The sequence below is a fragment of the Saccopteryx bilineata genome, chromosome 11 (assembly GCF_036850765.1).
Source record: "Saccopteryx bilineata isolate mSacBil1 chromosome 11, mSacBil1_pri_phased_curated, whole genome shotgun sequence".
Taxonomy (NCBI): Eukaryota; Metazoa; Chordata; class Mammalia; order Chiroptera; family Emballonuridae; genus Saccopteryx; species Saccopteryx bilineata.
In genome coordinates this window covers 53,229,511-53,255,130 of record NC_089500.1, presented here as the reverse complement: position 1 = coordinate 53,255,130, position 25,620 = coordinate 53,229,511, and the positions used below count along the sequence as shown (strand labels likewise).

At 40.7% G+C, this 25,620-nt stretch overlaps 1 protein-coding gene and 1 non-coding gene across 2 annotated transcripts; one reads left to right on the top strand and one right to left on the bottom strand.

Moving 5' to 3' along the window:
- Positions 1 to 2,378: 2,378 nt before the first annotated feature.
- On the bottom strand, positions 2,379 to 3,621 carry LOC136315544 (protein LDOC1-like). The gene has a single exon (XM_066247232.1). It carries the CDS (start codon positions 3,362 to 3,364, stop codon positions 3,059 to 3,061), a length of 306 nt encoding a protein of 101 aa, XP_066103329.1. The 5' UTR covers positions 3,365 to 3,621; the 3' UTR covers positions 2,379 to 3,058.
- A 703-nt stretch (positions 3,622 to 4,324) lies between these two features.
- Positions 4,325 to 4,400, top strand: TRNAA-AGC (transfer RNA alanine (anticodon AGC)). The gene has a single exon. It is a non-coding gene; the product is annotated as a tRNA-Ala (tRNA).
- Positions 4,401 to 25,620: the final 21,220 nt, after the last annotated feature.

Sequence of the window (25,620 nt, the reverse complement as noted above, 5' to 3'; positions counted from 1 at the left end):
GAAGTGGAGCTACTATGACGTGGTGAAATTTCACTGGCTGGCAGGCGATGGCTTCTTTCCAAATGGTTCCTGGGAAGCTTCTTTTGGCGGGCTTGATTGTGGGCAGTCCTAGCCAAAGTGGGCGGGTCTGAGTTCCTACGTGACCATCCCTCCATCCACCGACCTTACAAGCCCCAGCTGAAATTCTACGTGCTGACGCTGACGGAGTATTTGGAGCAGTTTGGGATGTCCTCATTTAAGGAGTCTGCTTTAAGAAAACATTTTCTGTACCTCACATTTGACCCACTACTGCGACAGCTTGAATAAGTTGGTTTCCATGGCCATTGGGACAAACAGCACTCACGATGCCCAGTCTTCTTGAGAAAGTCCACCTAAAGCATTGGTTCTTAACCTGTGGGTTGCGACCCCGGCGGGGGTCAAACGACCAAAACACAGGGGTCGCCTAAAGCCATCGGAAATACATATTTTATTTAAAAATCTTTAGGCGACCCCTGTGTTTTGGTCGTTTGACCCCCGCCGGGGTTGCGACCCACAGGTTGAGAACCGCTGACCTAAAGCAAGGCTGGTAGCATTTGATTTGTCAGGAGCTCTGGATATCCCAGTGACAGGTGCCCTCACATGTCTTCAGGCTGTGGGCCTGTCCATTGGTCCCATCATGGATTACTGCAGGTCAGCCAGAAGAACCTGGACATGGTAGTTAAAGCCATGCAAATGGAGAACCTGGAATTAAAAAGCAAGTCTGAGGAGGTCCACCTGAAATACTTGGAGATGGGGAAACTATGAATGGGTTTTTAGGGACTGTACCCCAGGTGATGGAGGAGGCTCAGAAACAGCAGCTTGCCAAAGCTGGAATCTAGGTCTGAAAAAGATGAACTTACTACAGACATGAATTCCATGAAAACATCTCCTGACCTTTTGATCTTTTCGAAAGACTTGAGAAGCAGAAAGAGGTGATTAAGGGTTTCCCAAGAATGAAGAATCCCTGAGGAAGTACACTGAGGATGATCTATTATGAATTAAGACAGAGGCTAAAGATACCAAGCATGACAAGCCCATGCAGAAGAGAAAGTCTGGCAGATAAAGAAATTCATAGGGAAGTTCTAGTGGCCTGTTGGCCACCTTGGTGATCCTAACAAAGGTCCAGATGAACCATTCCCTGGAGATAATTTAGAAGACTAAAGACAATGAATTGATCATAACCGGTTATGACTTGATTTCAGATGTGAAAAAATTTGATATGAAAGTCTATCCGTGACCTTCTCTACTCGCTCCTTTCTTTCTGTGTAACTGTCTGTAAGCAAGCCTAGTGCACCTTCTTCTCTCATTTTTTCCCCCTTTTGGTGGAGATCTAAGTGATCTTAAATAAGAGACAGCTACAGAAAATTAAGAGATATTTTGATTGTTACATATTTAATTAAATGTTGATTTTGATCTTTCATTAGAAAGTGTATGTACCCTATCAAATATGGGTTCTAAAGTTTACTGAAAAATTTGGTGCTATATCCTGTTTTATTATTATTATTATTGTGGGAAAAACACGGCTTTGAAATTATCAACCAATAGGCCCAAGATTCAGTTTATTTGGTTAGTACATATGTGCTGCAAGTGTGGTGCATAAGAGGTCACGTTGAGGGGCTCAGTTTCCTTATGAATTCTTGTAATGCTGAACAGAAATGACAAAATCATTAGTAACCCGTCATCAACCCCACCTGGCAAAACTATAATTAGAGGTTTTTCCTATGGTCCTCAAGTACATAAATTGTCCACGAATGAGGCTGAGTTTTTCTGAATATGAAGTAGTGTAACAAGAATTCAAGGAGACATTTTAGTGAGACTACAATAACTACCAGAATAACAAAATCCATGGACGGTTAAGTAAAGGCGGTTACAGTTTTTCCACCTTAGAGGATTTAAAGAACCCTTTTGTTTACTAGAAGGGCTCAGATCTTCCGTTTTCCTTGCCATCTTTGGTCGCATATGGTAATCACAGATATCTGAAACAAATTTTAATGACCAAGTAATGCCTTTAATTACAGAAGAAAAACAGGCCAAAAATGCAAAGTAATTTACAGAAAATGAGGGAACCAAGTCATTATATAAAAAGGGATATTCAAGTGGATACAGTTCAAAGAATGCCCTATTCCTATTATTTTTTCTCACTAGTTACATACATTAAAAAAAAATCTTTGCCTGTTTCAGCAGCAAACATAAAAATTGTTCAACTGTGTCTTCTGTCTCCTTTGTACGCTGTATGTTTTTAAGACTATGGGACAAAAAAAAAGGGCCATTAAAAAATCAGATATAACATTTTGTTATACACGAAAGCATTAATTTATCAAACATCAAAATACGCAGTTGGAACTTTTTTCTCAGGACACAACTTTGTTTCTCTTGTAAACCAAGTACAGTACTAAACATATGGTAATGTAAGATAAATACGTATTTAAGTTTTAAAAGTGAACAGTTTTTCCATGTAGTGTTCAGTGCCTGGATTTCTCTGACTAAAAGGCAGGCACTATTTGAGACTCGTGTGTTTTCAGAACAGAAATGAAGTATGTGCAAAGCTGGTTATTGGGGGAGCGATGTACAAATTTGGCTAACCATGTAAGTTGTTTCCAGACCTGAGCGATGCAAATCCGTGTCCCGGGGGCTGTGGCCACCTCAGGCACCTTCCTAGGTTGACCCTGATTTTCAAACTCGGTCGGCAACTGTCAGGCTTCAGAGCTGGCGGCTGGCAGAGGCGTGATCCGGGCCGGCCAGTTCCATTTCTAACAGGTGCCCAAGCCAGTGGTTGGGTTTCTGGGCAGAGAGCAACGGGAGCGGCTGGCGGTGGCAAGAACAGGCGGCCAGGCCAGCAGCCGGGAACTGGAGAGTTCCTCCTGAACCAAAGCCAAGAGCAGGGCCGGGCTGTGGGGAGAGCGGCGGCTCGCGGCCTCACTCCCCACACGAGGGTCCAGGCCCGGTGGTTTCCTACCCGTTCCCGCCGAGGGCCCGCGGCAGCGCGTCCACGGAGCCCCCATAGGGAGCTAGGACGGGGCTCTCCCTTCAACGGAGGGGACTACCTAGTCCTCTGCGGCCCCGAGAGGCGGCTGATTAAAGACGCCACCTGGAGGTTGTCACTGGAGAACCTGGCCTCGTGCAATCTCAGGTAAGAGGCTGCGAGGGTCCAAAACTCGGGAAGGCGGGCGGAGTCGCCTTGAAACGTTTCGGGAAAAGCCAGGGGGCAAGCAGGGCGGACCGGGGCTAGCAGGCTGGCCTTCTCGCAAAGCAGCCGTCGCACCTGGTCCATGAGCTCGTTGTTCTCCCTGCGGAAGGCATGGTTCTGGGTCAGGAGGTCCTGCATCACGACCGCCAGCGGATCCATTACTGCCCGCGACGCGCCGGCTCCCCTCCGGGCTCCGTCCCCGCAGAGGCGGCGACGGAAGTGCGTGTCGGGACCGGGGCGGGGGCGGGTCTCGCAGACCAGGCTGGGCCTCGGTCTGGGTGCCGCCGGGCAGGCCGCTGGAACAGCCCGCAGGCTGGGAAGGGGCAGAGAGAGGAGGAAACTCCGTCTAGGCGCGAGCCACTCGGCAGGACCGAGCGCCGCGACCCGCGGAGGGAGCCGATCGCGTGGCAGCGTGCACTCACTTCCGGCGGGCGGCCCTCCGCGGGGCGGACCAGCAGGTGCTTAAAGGGGAAGCAGCTGGCTTTGCAGCTGGGCTTCCTTACAGTTCACCTCCCAGCTCCTCCCTGAGGTGCCTTGTAGTCCAGCTGTTTGTGTTCCGTGTTCTTGACTCTTCCCTCGTTAGGTCCGAGGCTTCACAGCTGCGGGGAGGGAGCTCGAATGAAGTCCTCCGTGCCTCCAGAATTGACTGTCCCGTGGCCTTCCAACCTGGCGGGATGCTAGAGAGCTAGAAAGTGTATAAACTTTCCTGGGCTACAGAGTCAGTGGACAGCGGCAGAATGCTTCAGGGGTGCCAGGTCTTCGAGGATGAACTTAACTTTCAGGTGGTGGGCTGTATCTGTAGGGAGGAAAGGACTGTGTCTGTACTACCCTTTATGTTTATATTAATGAAAGGAACAGATGCCGTCTGGTTCACTTCAGCCCCCATTTACAGGCAATGCCTGAAAGCACTGCTTCTGTCCTTCAGTAAGGTTCTGCTCCGACCTCCTTCCTGCCTGCCCAGCCTTTTTTCTTTTTTTTTCATCAGTGTGATAACCTAAAGATGACTTCAGTTTTGTGTGTATGTGTGCGTGTGTGTATGCAACCAGCAATTTATTTTTGGTAATTTTAAAAATTTGAGTTTATTGGGGTAACATTGGTTCACAAAACCATACATGTTTCGCCCTGGCCGGTTGGCTCAGCGGTAGAGCGTCCGCCTAGCGTGCGGAGGACCCGGGTTCAATTCCCGGCCAGGGCACACAGGAGAAGCGCCCATTTGCTTCTCCACCCCCTCTGCCGCGCTTTCCTCTCTGTCTCTCTCTTCCCCTCCCACAGCCAAGGCTCCATTGGAGCAAAGATGGCCCGGGCGCTGGGTATGGCTCTGTGGCCTCTGCCTCAGGCGCTAGAGTGGTTCTGGTCGCAACATGGAAACGCCCAGGATGGGCAGAGCATCGCCCCCTGGTGGGCAGAGCGTCGCCCCATGGTGGTCTGTCTGACTGTCTCTCCCCGTTTCCAGCTTCAGAAAAATGAAAAAAAAAACAAAATAAAAAACAAAACCATACATGTTTCGTGTGTGACTCAAAATATCACCTGCACACTGCATCCTGCACCCATTGCCCCAAGAAAAGTGTCTTCCTGTCCCCCTTTTCTCTCCTGTCCCATCTCCACCTACCCCAGCCCCCTTTTCCTCTGGCTATCACCACACTGTTGTCTATGTCTATGTGAGATACACACACACACACACACACACTCACACACACACATTTTTGTTTTGATTTGTTTTTCCTTTGGACCCTTCACCTTCTTTCTTCCAGCCTCCAGCCCCCTCCACTCTGACAGCTGTCAGCTTCTTTTATGTATCCATGCTTCTGTTTCTCTTTTGTTCCTCAGTTTGTTTTGTTCATTAGATTTCACATATAAGTGAGATCATACTGTCTTTTTCCGACTGGCTTATATCACTTAGCTTAATAATCACCAGGTCCATCCATACTGTCACAAAAGGTAAGATTTCCTTCTATTTTACAGTTAAGTAGCATTCCATGGTTGTAAATGCACCACAGTTTTTGTCCACTCATCTACTGATGGACACTTGGGCTATTTCCATATCTTGGCTATTGTAAATAACTGCAATGAACATAGGGTTGCATATTTTCTTTTGAATTAGTGTTTTGGGTTTCTTTGGATATATTCCCTGAAGTGGGATTGCTGAGTCAAAAGGCAGTGCTATTTTTAATTTTTTGAAAGAACTCCATACTATTTTCCACAGTAGCTGCACCAGTCTGCATTCCCACCAACAGTACATGAGTTTTCTCTGTTCTCCACATCCTTGTCAACAGTCGTTTGTTGATTTATTGATGATAGCCATTCTGACAAGTGTGAGGTGATATCTCACTGTGGTTTTAATTTTCATTTCTCTGGTGATATTGGCCACTTGTATGTCCTTTTTAGATAAGTGTCTAATCAGGCACTTTGTTCATTCTTTTTTAAAATTTTATTTAGAAAATTAACTTTAACAGGGTGACATTGATCAATAAGAATACACAAGTTTCAGGTAATCATTTCTATAGCATTTGAACTGTTGATTATGTTGTATAACCATCACCCAAAGACAAATCATTTTCTGTCACCTTATATTTGTCCCTCTTTACATTCTTCCACCCCCCCTCACCATACCTCCTTCCCCCTGATAACCACTTTACTTTTATCTATAAGTCTCAGTTTTATATCCCACTTATATATGAAATTATACAGTTCTTAGCTTTTTCTGATTTACTTATTTCACTCAGTATAATGTTCTCAAGGTCCATCCATGTTGTCATAAATGTCACTATGTCATCATTTCTTTTGGCTGAGTAGTATTCCTTTGTATATATGCACCACATCTTCTTTATCCAATCCTCTATTGAGGGATACTTTGTTTCCATGTCTTGACCACTGTGAATAGTGCTGTGATGAAATGGGGCTGCATGTGTCTTTATGTACCAATGTTTTTGAGTTTTGGGGGTATATACCCAGCAGAGGGATTGCAGGTCATATGCTAATTCTATTCTTAATTTTATGAGGAACCACCATACTTTCTTCCATAATGGTTTTACTAATTTGCATTCCCACATGCAGTGAATGAGGGTTCCTTTTTCTTCACAGCCTCTCCTATACTTGTTATTACCTGTATTGTTGATAATAGCTAATCTCACAGGTGTGAGGTATCTCATTGTAGTTTTGATTTGCATTTCTTGAATAGTTAATGAGGATGACCATCTTTTAATATATTGTTGGCCATTTGTATGTCTTCTGGGGAGAAGTGTCTGTTTAGGTCCTCTCCCCATTTTTAAATTGGATTGCTTGCTTGTTTGTTGCTGAGCTTTGTGAGTTCTTTGTATATTTTGGATATTAAGCTCTTATCAGAGCTGTTGTTTGCAAATATCATCTCCCACTTAGTTGGCTATTTCTTTTGTTGTCAGTTTCTTTTACTGTGCAGAAGCTTTTCATTTATTTATTTATTTATTTATTTATTTATTTATTTATTTATTTCTGAAGTGAGAAACAGGGAGGTAGACGGATTCCCACATGCACCCAACTGGGATCCACCCGGCATGCCCACTAGGGGGAGATGCTCTGCCCATCTGGTGCATTGCTCTGTTCCAAACTGGAGCCACTCTAGCACCTGAGACGGAGGCCATGGATTCATCCTCAGTACCCGGGCCAACTTTGCTTCAGTGGAGCCCTGGCTGCGGGAGGGGACGAGAGAGAGAAGAAGGAGAGGGAGAAGGGTGGAGAAGCAGATGGGCACTTCTCCTGTGTGCCCTGGCGGGTAATTGAACCCAGGACTTCCACATGCTGGTCTGACGCTCTACCGCTGAGCCAACCAACCAGCCAGGGCTGCAGAAGCTTTTTAGTTTGACATAGTCCCATTTATTTATTTTTGCCTTTGCTTCCCTTGCCTTTGGGGTCAAATTCATAAATTGTTCTCTATGGCCAAGATCCATGAGCTTAGTACCTATGCTTTCTTCTATGTAATTTATTGTTTCAGATCTTATATTTAGGGCTTTGATCCATTTTGAATTAATTTTTGTGCATGGGGACATACTGTAGTCAAGTTTCATTCTTTTGCATGGGGCTTTCCAATTTTCTTATAACTATTAATTGAAGAGACTTTCTTTTCTTCATTGTGTGTTTTTGGCTCCTTTGTCAAAAATCGTTTGTCCATATATGTGTGGTTTTATTTCTGGACTCTCAAATCTGATCTGTCGGTCGGTATGTCTCTTTTTCTGCCAGTGCCATGCAGTTTTGATTATCGTGGATCTACAGTACAATTTGAAGTCAGGTAGTGTGATATCACTGGCTTCATTCTTTTTCCTCAGATTGCTTTGGCTATTTGGGATTTTTTATGGTTCCGTAACAACCTGGTAATTTTTGTTCTGTTTCTTTAAATAGTGACCTTGGGATTTGGATGGGTATTGCATTATATTTGTATATTGCTTTGGGTAATATGGCCATATTAACTATGTTGATTCTTCCAATCCATGAACATGGAATATTTTTCCATTTCATTGTGTCTCTTCCAATTTCTTTCAATAATGTTTTGTAGTTTTTAGTGTATTAGCCCTTCACATCCTTTATTAAATTTATTCCTAAGTACTTTATTTATTTTTTTGTTGCAATTATAAAAGAAATTGTTCTGTTCAGTTCATTTTCTGAAGTTTCATCATTGGCATATAGAAAATCAATAGACTTTTGCATATTGATTTTGTATCCTGTGGCTGTACTATATTGGTTTATTGTTTCAAATAGTTTTTTTGCTGGAATTTTTAGGGCTTTCTATATACAGGATCATGTCATCTGCAAAAAGTGATACCTTTACTTCTTTCTTGATATGGATGCCTTTTATTTCCTCTTTTGCCTGATCTCTCTGTCTAAAACTTCCAACACTACATTGAATAAGAATAGGGAGAATGAGCAGCCTTCTCTTGTTCTAGATTTTAGAGGAAAGGCCTTCATTTTTTCACCATTTAGTATGATAGTAGCTGATGGTTTGTCATATATGGCCTTTATTATGTTGAGGTAATTTCCTTTTATTCTGATTTTATTGAGTGTTTTAAACATAAATGGATGTCATATCTTATCAAATGCCTTTTCTGTATCTATTAATAGGATCATATGATTAAAAAAAATATTTCCTTTTTTTTGTATTTTTCTGAAGTGAGAAGTGAGGGGTGGCAGACAGACAGACTCCCGCATGCACTGGACCGGGATCCACCTGACCCATCTGTGGTGTTGCTCCACTGCAACTAGAGCCATTCTAGTGCCTGAGGTGGAGGCCATGGAGCCATCCTCAGTGCCCGGGGCCAACTTTGCTCCCGTGGAGCTTTGGCTGCAGGAGGGTAAGAGAGAAACAGAGAGAAAGGAGAGGGGGAGGGGTGGAGAAGCAGATGGGCGCTTTTCCTGTGTGCCCAGGTGGGGAATTGAACATGGGACTTCCACACACTAGGCCCATGCTCTACCGCTGAGCCAACTGGCCAGAGCGATAGGATCATATGATTTTTGTTCTTTGTTTTGTTGATGTGGTGTACTATATTGATCAATTTCCATGTATTGAACCACCCTTGTGCTCCTGGAATGAATCTCACTTGATTATGATGTATATATTATTTTTTTAATGTGTTGTTGTATTAGATTTGCTGGTATTTTGTTTAGGATTTTGTGTCTGTATGCATGAGAGATATTGGTTTGTAATGTTATTTTTTTGTGTTGTCTTTGCCAGGTTTTGGTATGAGGGTTATGTTGGCCTCATAAAATGTGTTAGGGAGTATTGCTTCTATTTTTTAGAAGACTTTGAGAATATAGGTACCAAATCTTTGAATATTTGGTAGAATTCTGTAGTGTAGCCATCTGGTCCTGGACTTTTGTTTTTTGGGAGGTTTTTGATAGTTATTTCTATTTCCTCCTTGCTTATAGATCTGTTTAAGTTTTCTACTTCTTCGTGATTCAGGCTAGGAAGATTGTATACTTGCAGGAATTTGGTGGCATATAATCTTTCATAATCTACTATGATTCTTTGTATATCTATGATGTCTGTGGTAATTTCTCCTGTTTCATTTTGGATTTTGTTTATATGAGTCCTTCATCTTTTGTCCTTAGTGAGTCTAGCCAGTGATTTGTTGATTTTATTGATCTTTTGCAAGAACTGGCTCTTTTTTGTATTAATTTTTTCTATAGTGTTTCTGTTCTCTATTTTATTTAGTTCTGCTCTAATTTTACTATTTCCTTTCTTCTGCTGACTTTGGGTTGCCTTTGTTCTTTTTCTAGTTCTTAAGGTGTGATATTAGGTTGTTTACTTGGGATCTCTCTTGTTTCTTGATATAAGCCTATAATGATATAAACTTCCCTTTTATTACTGCTTTTGCTGCACCCCAGAAATTTTGATATGTCATGTTTTCATTTTCATTTGTTTGTATATATCTTTTGATCTGTTTTTATTTCTTCTTGACCCAGTCATTTTTTTATAAGTAGTTGTTTAATTTCTACATTTTTGTGGGTTTCTTTACTTCCTTTTTAGAGTTGAATTCTAATTTCAGAACCTTATCATCCAAAACTATTCTTGGTATAATTTCAATCTTCCTGAATTTGTTGATGTTATTTTATGCTGGGGTCCAGCCGCGGGGGGAATCCAGGGGTCCCACAGGAAGAGATGGCGTTGGCACGAATCGAGTGAGAGAGCTGAATTCTTTTCTTTCTCTTTATTCTCTCATTAGCATTTACTGCCAGGCATCTCTGCCAAATGTTGGTCTAGCTTTCTTTTTATGCACACACACTAAGTTACAATCACATGGTATTTTGTTTCACTATGGTTACATATTTCCAGATAACAGTTAATTCATATCTATAAGCTACAAATCAGGTGGTAAGTTATTCAAAGTACAGTTATACAATAACTTGAATAGCAATAACAATATTGGTACAAACTTCTAAAAGATTAGTACTAATTAATAACTCCTCTACCTTACTGTTGTTGTGAGTCAAGGGTGCAGAGAAGGAGATTAGCAGACGAAATCATCAAGGACTAGCAAAGGACCACTGCTTGCTCAGGCAAATGGCCCTGAGTTCATGCAGTGTTCTAGTTTTTCTCACAAGACTTCAAAAGGCTTGCTTATTAAGAAACTGGCATAGCATCAAGAGTAACTTTTGCTTAAAGATACATAGAGTGCACCTGCAAGATAGCTTAGTAGCAACATAATATCAGAAGGCATTAATTGCTATTGCTGCTATGGATCCCACCACATTCCTCTCCTTATTCTTGGAAAATACAAAAATTTCATGAGAATGTTTTACTGAGAAAAAGCCCAGCAACTGCCTTCAGTCACAAAGCAAGTCCCTTATCAAAACATTCTTTACTTGCCGGCTGTGCTCCTATCCAAGGCCACGCAATGGGCCACTCCGCTACACCTTACCTAAGATTCTATTGTCTAGTCAAATTTTATTTATTTACTATATTCATACACTAGTTAAGTTCTAACATTATTCTTTCTAACATGATTAATAAGAAGAAATTCTCCTACAAACTTAACCCTTTACGAAGGATATCATAGCCAGCCTCTTATGTTTATGAGCCCAGTTCAAGGGGCTTACAGTCTTTTCTGTGGAACTTATACCTTCTGTCTCATTTCCAAAGAAATTACTACGAATCTACAGGGAAAGCACGGTACTATTATCCCTGTGCCATAAATAATAGCACACACCCAGAAAAGGGGGGATATAAGGCCAGATTAATTCAAAAAGGTCAAAGGGGGAAGTATCGTTGTGCCTTTCCTTTGCGGTGACTTTGTCACCCCGCAGCCATTGGTCTTCTCTGCTGTGACTTTGTCAATCGGCAGTTTTTGATCTTCTTCTGCTGTGACCTTGTCAGCCAGCAGTTGTGGGTCTTCTCCTGCTGTGACCTTGTCAGCCAGCAGTTGTGGATCTTCTCTGCTGTGACCTTGTCAGCCAGCAGTCGTTGATCGGCTCCCGACAATTTTTGTGTCTCAACATATGGTCTATCCTTGAGAATATTCCATACACACTGGAGAAGAATGTATAATCTGAAATTTGGGATTAAATGTCCTGTAAATGTCTATTATGTCCATTTGGTCCAGTGTGTTGCTTAAGGCTGATATTGTATTTCTTTATTGATTTTCTGTTTGGATGATCTATCTAAAGCCATGTGTTGAAATCTCAAAGTATGATTATGTTTTTTGTCTACTTCTATTTTTAGATCAGTTAGTAGATGTTGTATATATTTTGGTGCTCCCTGGTTTGGTGCATATATATTACAAAGTGTATGTCTTCTTGATACAATGTCCTCTTTATCATTATGAAATGTCTATTTTTTTCTCTGATTACATTTGCTGTCTTGAAATGAGCATTGTCAGATATGAGTATGGCTATACCTGCTTTTCTTTGGATATTGGTTCCTTGGAGAGTTGTTTTCCAACCTTTCACTTTTAATCTCCATTTGTCCTTGCACCTTACATGTGTCTATTGAAGTCAGCATATGCTTGGGTTTTGCTTTTTGATTCAATCTGCTACTCTGTGCCTCTTTATTGGTGAGTTCAGTCCATTTACATTTAGGGTAATTATTGACACTTGAGGATTTCCTATAGCCACTTTTTTTTTTTTTGGTATTTTTCCAAAGTTAGAACTGGGAGGCAGTCAGACAGACTACTGCATGTGCCTGACCAGGATCCACCTGGCATGTTCACCAGGGGGTGATGCTCTGCCCATCTGGGGTATTGCTTTGCTGTGGCTGGAGCCATTCTAGTGCCCGAGGCAGAGGCTATGGAGCCCTCCTCAACGCCCAGGCCAACTTTGCTCCAATGGAGCCTTGGCTGTGGGAGGGGAAGAGAGAGACAGAGAGGAAGGAGAGGGGGAAGGGTGGAGAAGCAGAGGGGCGCTTCTCTTGTGTGTCCCGATTGGGGATCAAACCCGGGACTTTTACATACCAGGCCAATGCTCTACTGCTGAGCCAACTGGCCAGGACCTTCCTTGTGTTTTTTATTTGTTTTGTTTTTTTGTGTCTGTTCGAATAACCCCCTTGCGTATTTCCTTCAGTGGAGGTTTTCTGGTGATAAATTCCCTCAGCTTCTCTATATCTGTAAAGGGTTTTTATTTCTCCTTCGTATTTGAAGGGTAACTTTGATGGATATAGTATTCTTCGCTGGTAGTTCCTCTCTTTTAGTATTTTGAATGTTTGGGTTCACTTTCTTCTGGCTTGTAGGTGTTTCTGCTGAGATAACCTAATGGGCTTTCCTTTGTAAGTTATATTCTTCTTTTCATAGCTGCCTTCAGGATTCTTTCTTTGTCATTGATTTTTAACTATTTTATTAAAACGTGTCTTGGAGTACATTCGATTAGGTTGTGGTAACTCAATGTTTTGTTTGCTTCTTGGACTTGAGGCTCTAACTCTAAATTCTTGGGAAATTTTCATCAATTATTTGTTTAAATAGGCTCTCCGTTCCCTTCTCCTCTTTTCTTCTTCTGATATACTCATTATTCTTATGTTGCTCTTTCTGTTGCAGTCAGACAATTCTTGTAGAGTTCTCTCAGTATTTTAAATTCATGAATCTCTCTCCTCTTCTCTCTGTAACATCTCTAGTTGCCTATCTTTGATGTCATTGATTCTTTCCTCTATCTGGCCTGTTCTATTAGCTAAACTTGCTAACTCAGTTTTCAATTCATGTATTGAGTTCTTCATCTCTGTTTTTAAAGTTTCAATCTCCTTGGTGAGGCATTCATTTTGTTCATTAATTTGTTTTATAATCTCAAGTTGCCCATTGGTGTCTTCTTGCATCTTGTTGAGTATTTTCAGAACTTCAGTTTGGGATTCTATATCATTTAGCTCCAAGGTTTTCATGTGATTGAGATTTTTTTTATTTTTGGTGATTTTTCACTTTCTTTCTGAACTACATCTCTGTCTTGTGTAGCCATGGAATTCAATTTCTTCTTTCTTGATGGCATTTTAGGGTGTTGTCGTTAAGAGCCTTAACCAAAAACCCCTAAAAAATGAAAAATTAAAAAAATATAATAAAAATTTAAAAATTATGAGAAGAAAAACCACAGAAAAAAAGATGAAAATAAAAATATCAAAAACAAAATACCTGTCTGACCTGTGGTGGTGCAGTGAATAAAAGCATCAACCTGAATGCTGGCATCACTGGGTTAGAATCCTGGGTTGCCTGGTCAAGGCACATATGGCAGTTAATGCTTCCTGCTCCTCCCCACTTCTCTCTCTCTCTCTCTCTCTCTCTGTCTCTCTTTTTTCTCTAAAATGAATAAATAAAACCTAAAAATAAGTCTTAAAAAGATACCCACAAAAAATAAAATAAAAAATATAAAAATGAAAGGAAATGAAATTCAAAAGAGAAAAAGTGAAACAAAAGAATAAGAAGGAAATAAAAGGAAAAATAACTTCTGGTTTTGAGAGGTTTCTTTTAGTAGGTGTCTCTGTATTACAAGTTCTTTTTTTTTTTAAGATTTTATTTATTTATTTTAAAGAGGAGACAGAGAAAAAGAGAGAAAGAGAGAAGGGGGGGGGAAGAGCAGGAAGCATGAACTCCCATATGTGCCTTGACCAGGCAAGCCCAGGGTTTTGAACCAGCGACCTCAGCATTCCAGGTCGATGCTTTATCCACTGCGCCACCACAGGTCAGGCTGTATTACAAGTTTTAGCTCTATGAAGTTCCTGGGCTGTCCTCTGCTGTGATGTTGTTGTTGCAATAATGTAGGTGGGACCACAGATGCGTTGGTGGGTGGGGTGTGTTGTGAGGGCTTTATAGCTTTTGCTTTACAGCTTCAACTTTCTGACTTTCTGGCTCTAGAAATGGTGATATCAGGCATCTGGCCACTCCACCCCATGTCTCATCAGAGCCTGGGATCAGATGCCAAGCACCTCTTTTCTTCAGGGGAGAGAATGGCTCTGGAGAGTTGGTTGTGGGGTTTGTCTCTGCCACTCTCCATACTGTGAGGTGAGGGAGGTAAGATCTGGGAGGCTGGGGGGTTGCACTTCAGTTTTCTCTGTCTTTGCTGAGTGCACACTGTAGGCAGACTGTAGGAACACTGGCTGTGACCCCTGCACTCTGGCTGCTTTGGTTTATCTCACCCTCTGACCCTCTATTTCACCATTCCTTCCAGCAAAAGGAAATCCAGTCACTCTGAGTTTCCCTCTCCTTACCTCTTAGACAAAATCCAAACAGCCTGAACTGTTCTCCTCCCCATAGTCCAGCAGAGAAAAAGAAACCAGTCACACTTCTGGTTTGTCTCCTTCCCAGATTTGACTGTGAATGCATTTTCTCTTCCACCCCCCTTTTAAACCCATCTCACTTTTAGTCCATTCATCCATCCTGCATGGATCTTTCAGGCACACCTGCGAGCCCAGCTGGGGTTCCTTTGCTGCATTTTAATTGTTCAATTTGTTGAAATTTCAAGGGGAGAGATCAGGAGTATCTCTCATGCCTCCATTACTCTGACATTTTTGTCCATTTCTTAATTGGGTTGTGTTTTTGCTGTTGAGTCATACAAGTTCTTTGTATATTTTGGAAATTAACCCCTTATTTGATGTATCATTGGCAAATATGTTCTTCCATTCAGTGAATTCCTTTTTTATTTTGTTGATGGTTTCTTTGCCATGCAAAAGCTTTTTAGTTTGATGGAGTCCCATTTTTTTATTTTGTTTCCTTTGCCTGAGGAGATATATCATCAAAAATATTGCTACAAAAATGTCTAAAATTTTACTGCTTATGTTTTCTTCTAGGATTTTTATAGTTTTGTGCATTACATTTAAGTCTAATCCATTATGAGCTTATTATTGTGTATGATGTAATTTCATGGTCTAGTTTCATTTAAAAAATTTTTTGCATATACCTAATTTTCCCAACACCATTTATTGAAGAGATTGTCTTTACCCCATTGTATGTTCTTGCCTGACTTTGTCTAATATTAGTTGACTATAAAGGCATGGCTTTACTTCTAGGCTCTCTGTTTTGTTCCACTGCTCTACATACTTGTTCTTGTGCCAATGTTATGCTGTTTTGATTACTATGGCTTTATACTATAATTTGATATCAGATAGTGTGATACCTCCAACTGTTCTTTTTTCTCAAGATTGCTGATGCTATTCAGGGTCTTTTGTGGTACAACCAGCAATTTGCTAAGCAATCACCTGCTGTATGTTGCCTTGCTGAGTAGGCAAAATCTAGCAAGAACCATTGTCAGACCCTGGGACTTCAGGTCTTTGTGCCACCATCTCCAAAGTTGAAATACTCAAATATTGACCCTGTGGACCCTCCCATGCAAGAATCATCTGCAGTGAATCTGTGATTAGCACATTTCAGGAAGGGATATCGCTATGTAGCCCAGAGGCTAAGAAACTCAAATAACATATCTTGATGAGTAGTAATCTTTACTTTAAAGAATATAACTTTTGGCTTTTTGGACATGAAAACTAACACCTTATGCCAGAAGCATTCATTTCTCATTAACTGGGATATGGTAGTTTTTGACTATGGCTTTTAATTTATTTGCTTTTATTTGGTATTTTAATGTTGGAGACTACTCTGTATTAATAAAATAATATCTTTCGTTGTGAAACTGTGGGTCACAGATTGTATTAAACACTTTCAAAGGCAAAATACAAAACTTTGATATCAATTATTAAAAATATATGTACCCCGAGAAAGAAAAAAACAACTTTATGTCATATAACAAAAAGTGGTTGTATTTGGCCTGGCTGTGGTTACTGGCTTGATCATGAGGTCGCAGGCTTGACCCTGAGGTTGCCTGCTCAATTCTGTGGTTGCCAGTTCGATCCCCGGTCAGGGCACATATGAGAAGCAATCAATGCATGCACAGCTAAAGTAGAGCAACAAGTTGATGCTTCTCTCTGTCTCTCTTCCTCTTTCTTTCTCTCCCTCTCTCTCTTTCAAAAAAGTAGTTATGTTTGAGCAGTAAAAATTTATATGTTCTTATTGTAGAAAAAAATTTTGAAGTGACTATTGATTTTATTAAGCAAAGTAATAAAATTTATTACAATGATAGAAAAAATTAAGGAAATATAAAACAAAAGCTTTCAATTCTTAATGTATTAGTTATCTAAAGGGAATTTCAAAAACCAGAAAGGATGAATGAAAAGCTTAATTGAAACCACATTTCAGATCTCAGGCTTAATCTGAAGAACATGTAGTGTTTGTCTATTCCTTTTTAGCTAGCAATTAAATTTTTTTTTTTTTTTTTACTAAGGGAAAAGATAAGATGTCATTATATTCAATTCATCTGAAAAAGGAAAGCCATTTACTCAGTATAATTTATGGAATTCCTTTTTAGCTACAGATAGTATTAAAATGTCATTTAAAGTTTCAGAGCCAAAGTGAACTTTTTGTCTTCAAGATGCAATATAAAAGTTATGAACCCAAATACAAGAGTGGGAAATCATGCTCAAAACACTTAGGATGTGCCTGCTATTAACTTATTATAGCCATAAATATTCTTTTGCACATATTCCATATTACAAAATATATTCTTTATAAATTGATAGACATAAAATAGAGGCTCAATAAATATATAATGTATACATTTAAGTTACAAAGCTTAATAGTAAAATAAACACTTCTGAATCTATGACCCAGATTAAGACCTAGACCAGGGGTCCCCAAACTACGGCCCACAGGCCGCATGCGGCCCCCTGAAGCCATTTATCCAGCCCCCGCCGCACTTCCGGAAGGGGCACCTCTTTCATTGGTGGTCAGTGAGAGGAGCACATTGACCATCTCATTAGCCAAAAGCAGGCCCATAGTTCTCATTGAAATACTGGTCAGTTTGTTGATTTAAATTTATTTGTTCTTTATTTTAAATATTGTATTTGTTCCCATTCTGTTTTTTTACTTTAAAATAAGATATGTGCAGTGTGCATAGGGATTTGTTCATAGGTTTTTTTTTATAGTTCGGCCCTCCAACAGTCTGAGGGACAGTGAATTGGCCCCCTGTGTAAAAAGTTTGGAGACCCCTGACCTAGACTGTTAAACTGTTAAATTTACTGTGTGCTATTCCCTTAACCCATCTTCCTTAACTAGTATCTGAAATTTCTGTTAATCATTTTCCGACTTCTTAAAAACATATAGTTTTATATATGTTTTTACCTATATATCTATTTGCTTAGCATTGCTTATTTGAGTTTTACAAAAATAGTATCATACTGCTTTAGATTTCTGTAGCTTGTTTTGCTAATTAAATATTGTGTTTCTAAACTTTCTTTAAGTTGTGTCATTTATGCAGCATTGCTTTATTTCTTTTCAATGATAATAGGCCACTGTGTCAATATACCATAGTTGTGCCCATTTTCCTGATAATGGACATTTAGATTGTCTTTAGATGTTTGACATTGCAAATGATTATGTGTTTTTTTTACACATGTCTCTTGGTTCACATGTTAAGAATTACGTTAGGGCTTATATTTAGGAGTGGAATATATGGCATGTGAATGCCAAACTTTACAAGATAATGCTACATTGTTTTCTAAAATGGTGGTATCAATATATGCTTCCACCAACACTTGATATTGTCAGACTTTTTAAATTTGCTCATCTAGTAGGAATAATATTATATCTAATTGGTTCTTTCAATTTACATTTTCTTAATCACTAATATATTTGAGCATCTTTTCATATTTTTTTTTGTTTTGTTTTTTGTTTTAGTGAGAAAGAGAGAGAGAGAGAGAGAGGAATAGACAGACAGGAAGGGAGAGAGATGAGAAGCATCAATTCTTCGTTGCGGCACCTTAGTTGTTCATTGATTGCTTTCTCATATGTGCCTTGACTGGGGTGTTAACAGCAGAGCGAGTGACTCCTTGCTCAAGCCAGTGACCTTGGGCTCAAGCTAGCTATCTTTGGGCTCAAGCCAGCAACCATGGGGTGAAGTCTATAATCCCACACACAAGCTGGCGACCCTGCACTCAAGCTGGTGAGCCTGCACTCAAGCCAGATGAGTCCATGCTCAAGCGGTGAGCTTGGGGTTTCAAACCTGGGTCATCTGTGTTTCAGGCCAACACTCTATCCACTGTGCCACCGCCTGTTCAGGTTCCATATATATTTTTACTATTTAGCTTTCTTATTCTATACCATGCTTGTTCATATATTTTACCCATTTTTTTGAGGGGGGTCATTTATAAAAAATTGCTTTGAGGCCCTGGCCGGTTGGCTCAGCGGTAGAGCGTCGGCCTGGCATGCGGGGGACCCGGGTTCGATTCCCGGCCAGGGCACACAGGAGAAGCGCCCATTTGCTTCTCCACCCCTCCGCCGCACCTTCCTCTCTGTCTCTCTCTTCCCCTCCCGCAGCCAAGGCTCCACTGGAGCAAAGATGGCCCAGGCCCTGGGGATGGCTCTGTGGCCTCTGCCTCAGGCGCTAGAGTGGCTCTGGTCGCAACATGGCGACACCCAGGATGGGCAGAGCATCGCCCCCTGGTGGGCAGAGCGTCGCCCCTGGTGGGCGTGCCGGGTGGATCCCGGTCAGGCGCATGCGGGAGTCTGTCTGACTGTCTCTCCCTGTTTCCAGCTTCAGAAAAATGCAAAAAAAAAAAAAAATTTCTTTGTAAAAGTTATTTACATACCATGGACATGAACTTTTTGTTGTTTATATGAATTGAATAAGAGGGTGGGGCAAAAGTAGGTTTGTAGTTACAGTACACTAAACACAGAGATTACTCTTGTATTATTATTTGAATAACTATAAACCTACTTTTTTCCTACTCTGTTTGTTACTCAAGGTTGCAGTTTGCCTTCTTAGTTTTTTGTGTCTTTTTTTTTTTACACTCATGATACAAAAGTATATTTAATAATAAGCACCACAGAGGTACAGAAAGCACATAGCTCATTCTTTAAAATCAGAACAGCTAAGTGAAATCAGTACAGATTTTTATTATACTTAAAAAAAAATCTAAGGTACACATTGGGTATTGAACTATGGTTTTCTTTCTAGAGATGTGACATCCATGTCTTCTGGTTAGTAGGTTATATCAAACCTTGTGCTAAGCTGATGCACTAAATCAAAGCAGATAGATGAGCAGTAAAGCTGTTTGCTACCTCCTGTTTCTGCTGAGCTAGACCAGTAGAGCACTGTCTTGATAGGAAGATTTTGACCGGAAGAAGGAACCGCATACCCTCTACCCCAACTGAAAACCTAACAAATTAGCCCTGGCCGGTTGGCTCAGTGGTAAAGCATCGGCCTGGCGTGCAGAAGTCCCGGGTTTGATTCCCGGCCAGGGCACACAGGAGAAGCGCCCATCTGCTTCTCCACCCCTCCCCCTCTCCTTCCTCTCTGTCTCTCTTTTCCCCTCCTGCAGCCGAGGCTCCATTGGAGCAAGGATGGCCCTGGTGCTGGGGATGGCTCTGTGGCCTATGCCCCAGGCGCTAGAGTGGCTCTGGTCGCAACAGAGTGACGCCCCGGAGGGGCAGAGCATCGCCCCCTGGTGGGCAAAGCGTAGCCCCCCTGGTGGGCGTGCTGGGTGGATCCCGGTTGGGCGCATGCGGGAGTCTGTCTGACTGTCTCTCCCCGTTTCTAGCTTCGGAAGGGTACAGAAAAAAAAAACCAAAAAAAAAAAAACCTAACAAATTGATCTATATAGAAAGTGTTTAAGCAAACCTGCACAAACACTTAACATGCTAAAGAAAAGGAGAAAAGGACACGTTTAGTCCACTTCCAGCATAAGCAGACAGTCACTGGTGCCCAGTAAAATGAGAGCGCCAACAGAGGAAGTATTTTCACTTTCATAGCACTAACAGCTAAAAAGCATACAGTATATAATACTTTGATCTTGAAGTGGGTAATCATGGAAGTCCCAAGATTAAATCTACTAGGTTAGCCTGAATATTGATCTATAGAAATATTTTAAAAAATGCTTAAAAGTGAGTTGCAGAAACGGTGATACTACATCAGGAGCGGCAGAAACACATAGTGATACAGGGACTGCAAATGTAAGACTGGGAATTGACTTTAACATGCAGCTTTTAGATAAAGGACACTGCTCTCAGTTGATTCCTATAGCCAAGACTTGCTGTGAGAATAGGAGCTACACAGAAAGTTTTTTGGTGAGGGAAGAGGGAGAGAGAGACAGCCAGCCAGCCAGCTAGCCAGCCAGACAGTTACAGACAGAAAAGGAGAGAGATGAGAAGCATCAGCTCATAGTTGCAGCACTTAATTGCTCATTGATTGCTTTCTCATACATGCCTTGACTGGAAGGCTCCAGCTGAGCCAGTGACCTCTTCCTCAAGCCAGTGACCTTGAACTCAAGCCAGCCAATTTGGGCTTCAAACCAGTGACCTTTGGACTGAAGCCAGCGACCATGGGGTCATGTTTATGGTTCCATGCTCAAGCTGGATGAGCCCACGCTCAAGCTGGCGACCTAAGGGTTTTGAAGCTGGGTCCTCGGTATCCTAGGTAAATGCTCTATGCACTGCACCACCACCTGGTCAGGCAGACCCTTTTTTTCTAACTTTTAAAGGTTTACCTTTTCAATTTAAAACTTTACTCCATCTGGAATTGTATTTTGTGAGATAGATAGTTGTTGGTCAAATAAGTTTGTAAATTGATATATATGTTTGCTCGCTTATAGTTTGCATTGTGTGTGGGGGACAGGCTGTAAGCAGGCCAGGTCATTATAGCCTGAGGCTTAGTTTAAGACCAAGCTTTCCCTATACCCTTGACTGTTGCATGATGTGGGTGGTGCACTCTTATGAGGAATCCCATTATGCCTCAGTTAAGTGACTTTGTATCAGAGACTTCCTTGTTTGTATATTGGATTAAAAAGTTTTGATTTCTATACTATAAAATGGGGCAGACTGGGAGCTTGCTCTCTCTCAGTTCCTGCTATCACCATTGCAGGGGCCTCCCTGATCCCTTGCCCTTCATGGGTGTTGGGCAGATAAAATATATTATGCTCACTTTGTTAAAGATGGTACTGCCCATGTGGAAGCCTGTCTCCCAGGTGATGATATTAGTTGCCCTTATGTTTGGAATGGCCATAATTATGAATATATTAATGTGTGTTGGGGGTAGGCTGTGGGCAGGCAGGATCCTTGTAGCCTGGGGCTTGGTTTTATGACTAAGCCTTTCCCAATCTTTTTGATGTGGGGTGGTGCAATCCCATCATGCCTCAGATAAGTGACTTTGTATTAGAGACTTCCCTATTTTGTATATTGGATTAAAGGTTTTGATTTCTGCACTATAAAGTGGGGCACACCAGGAGCTTGCTCTCTCGGTTCCTGAGATTAGCGTTAGAGAGGAGAGAAGAGAAAGGCCACATGGAGGAGGCCAGGAGAAGCAGCCAAGATGGTGGAGTGCTAAGGGAGAAGCCAGTCTGTGTAGAGTTTGTGCACAGAGAAGTAGATGGGGAACAGAGGTGAATAAGGCTGGTGAGCTAGAAACCTTTGATTCTAGGAAACTTGGATAAGTCAGTGGCTTTGAGAGCCCTGAATGGAAAGAAGTGTTTTCCCACTGTGTGTATTACTTGCCCGCTGGGTGCAAGCTGGGATTAAGATGATGGCCCACCAGTTCTTGGCTTTGTTGTTTCATTACCGTCTGTCTGAATCTAGTGTGAACCTGCATGGGCCAGGCAGCTGTAATGTTCGCCATGGTTACTGGCCCTACACCATCTTTCTAATAGATCAAGTTTTTATATATGTTTTTGATCCTGGGCTTTCTCTTCTATTTCATTTATTTGTATGACTGAACTTGCACAAATACTAAACTGACTTACATTATAGAATTTCATAATAAGTGTTTATATTGGGTAGGATAGGTCCTATTCAGTCTCTCTCTTTTTTTAAATTTCCCATTGATGAGAGAGAGAGAGAGTGAGAAAGAGAAGCACCAACTCGTTATTCACTTAGTTGTTTCATTTATTAGTGCACTCATTGATTGCTTCTCATATGTGCCCTTAGTGGGGTCAAACCCATGGCCTATGTCATACCAGGTCAAGGCTTTATCCACTGAGCCACCCAGCAAAGGCTGGTTGGTCCTGTTCAGTCTTATCGGTCTCCTTCAGGAGTGTCGTGGCTTTCTTGGATACATCTTAGGATCAGCCTGTTGAGCTCTGCCAGTCTGCCTTATCCCTGTGGCTTTTTTAAAGATTTTTTTTTCCTGACTTTGAAGTTGAGGTTTCACCACAAAGAATCTAATTCTTTCTATTTAGTTTGTTAATAAATTTTATGCTTTCTGTATCTGTAGATTCATGACTGAAAATTTGGAAACTTTTCAGCCATTATATTTTCAAATACTGCTTCATTCTTTTCATTTTATGCAGCTAAGACTCTTAGTAGCCCTGTGTTCAACCTTCTTATCTTCTTTTTCTCTTATCTAAAATATAGTTACCAGATTTTTTTAAAATTTTATTTTATTTTTTTAATGGGGCGACATCAATAAATCAGGATACATATATTCAAAGATAACATGTCCAGGTTATCTTGTCATTCAATTATGTTGCATACCCATCACCCAAAGTCAGATTGTCCTCTGTCATCTTCTATCTAGTTTTCTTTGTGCCCCTCCTCCTCCCCCTTTCCCTCTCCCTCTCCCCCCTCCCCCCGTAACCACCACATTCTTATTGATGTCTCTTAGTCTCACTTTTATGTCCCACCTATGTATGGAATAATGCAGTTCCTGGTTTTTTCTGATTTACTTATTTCACTTCATATAATGTTATCAAGATCCCACCATTTTGCTGTAAATGATCCGATGTCATAATTTCTTATGGCTGAGTAGTATTCCATAGTGTATATGTGCCACATCTTCTTTATCCAGTCATCTATTGATGGGCTTTTTGGTTGTTTCCATGTCCTTGCCACTGTGAACAATACTGCAATGAACATGGGGCTGCATGTGTCTTGACGTATCAATGTTTCTGAGTTTTGGGGGTATATACCCAGTAGAGGGATTGCTGGGTCATAAGGTAGTTCTATTTTCAGTTTTTTGAGGAACCACCATACTTTCTTCCATAATGGTTGTACTACTTTACATTCCCACCAACAGTGTATGAGGGTTCCTTTTTCTCCACAGCCTCTCCAACATTTGCTGTTACCTGTCTTGCTAATAACAGCTAATCTAACAGGTGTGAGGTGGTATCTCATTGCAGTTTTGATTTGCATTTCTCTAATAACTAAAGAAGATGAGCATCTTTTCATATATCTGTTGGCCATTTGTATTTCTTCCTGGGAGAAGTGTCTGTTCATGTCCTCTTCCCATTTTTTTATTGGATTGTTTGTTTGTTGTTGAGTTTTATGAGTTCTTTGTATATTTTGGATATTAGACCCTTATCTGAGCTGTTGTTTTAAAATATCATTTCCCATTTAGTTGGCTTTCTGTTTATTTTGTTATCAGTTTCTCTTGCTGAGCAAAAACTTCTTAGTCTTGATGTAGTCCTATTCATTAATTTTTGCCTTCACTTCTCTTGCCTGTGGAGTCAAATTCATAAAATGCTCTTTAAAACCCAGGTCCATGAGTTAAGTACCTATGTCTTCTTCTATGTACTTAATTGTTTCAGGTCTTATGTTTAGATCTTTGATCCATTTTGAGTTAATTTTAGTACAGGGGGACAAACTGTAGTCCAGTTTCATTCTTTTTCATGTGGCTTTCCAGTTTTCCCAGCACCATTTATTGAAGAGGCTTTCTTTTCTCCATTGTGTGTTGTTGGCCCCTTTATCAAAAATTATTTGACTATATATATGTGGTTTTATTTCTAGGTTTTCTATTCTGTTTCCTTGGTCTGAGTGTCTATATTTCTGCCAATACCATGCTGTTTTGATTGTCGTGGCTCTATAATATAGTTTGAAGTCAGGTATTGTTATGCCCCCAGCTTCATTCTTTTTCTTTAGGATTGCTTTGGCTATTCGGGGTTTTTTATAGTTCCATATAAATCTGATGATTTTTTGCTCCATTTCTTTAAAAAATGTCATTGGAATTTTGATGGGAATTGCATTAAATTTGTATATTGCTTTGGGTAATATGGCCATCTTGATTATATTTATTCTTCCTAACCAAGAACAAGGAATATTCTTCCATCTCATTATATCTTTTTTGATTTCCCTTAACAATGGTTTATAGTTTTCATTATATAAGTCCTTTACATTCTTTGTTATGTTTATTCCTAGGTATTTTATTTCTTTTGTTGCAATCATGAAGGGGATTATTTTTTTGAGTTCTAGTTACCAGATTTTTATCTCTCCTTGCTACTCTTGGGTGAATTCTTTGAGTTATCTCATTTACCCAATTTTCTCATCAGTTGCTTTAAATCTGCTGTTTAACCTATCCATTGAATCCTTAATTTTGAATATTCTATTTATTTCCAGAAGTTTAATTATTTTAAAAATAAATCTGGCTAGTTTGATAATCTGATTTCCTTGGATATAGAAGTTATAACAAGCAACAACCCATAGTTTCCTGGTCCATGTCATTTATCAAATGGAGAGCCCAGTATTAAATTCAGGTCTGTCTGACTCCAAAAGCTTTCTCTTTCTATCATACCAGTGTTTCTCACGCTTCAGTCATATGAATAGCACTTTCACAATTTTGACATGCTAATACTGTATTAGTTATTGATTAAATAAATGAATATATGTATTAATATGTTAGAGCCCTTTTTTAGAACAGTGTGTAGCAAATACTAAGTACTCAATAAATGTCAGCTATTATTTTTAATGTTACTTAAATCAACTTTTTTTTGCCTGACCAGGCGGTGGCACAGTGGATAGAGTGTCGGACTGGGATGTGGAGGACCCAGGTTCAAGACCCCGAGGTTGCCAGCTTGAGCACAGGCTCATCTGGTTTGAGCAAGGCTCACCAGCTTGAGTCCAAGGTCACTTACTGGCTTGAGCAACGGGTCACTCGGTCTGCTATAGCCCTTGGTCAAGGCATATATGAGAAATCAATCAATGAACAACTAAGGAACCGCAATGAAGAACTGTTGTTTCTCATCTCTCTCCCTTCCTGTCTGTCTGTTTCTATCTGTCCCTCTCTGACTCTGTCTCTGCCACAAAAAAATAAAATAAATAAATAAACTTTATTTTATGCTTGTTTATTTTAGTCTTTCCCTAAGTAATATTGTGACCATATAGTTTTGATGTCTAATTTATATTTATTTTAATACAGTTTAAGTCACATACCTATTAAAAATGTTTATTTACATATGCTTTAAGAAATATTTTGCGCCTGACCAGGTGGTGGCACAGTGGATAGAGCGTTGGACTGGGATGCCAAGGACCCAGGTTCGAGACCCTGAGGTTACCAGCTTGAGCGCGGGCTCATCTGGTTTGAGCAAAAGCTCACCAGCTTGGACCCAAGGTCGCTGGTTACTCGGTCTGCTGAAGGCCCGCAGTCAAGGCACATATGAGAAAGCAATCAATGAACAACTAAGGTGTCGCAATGCACAACGGAAAACTAATGATTGATGCTTCTCATCTCTCCGTTTC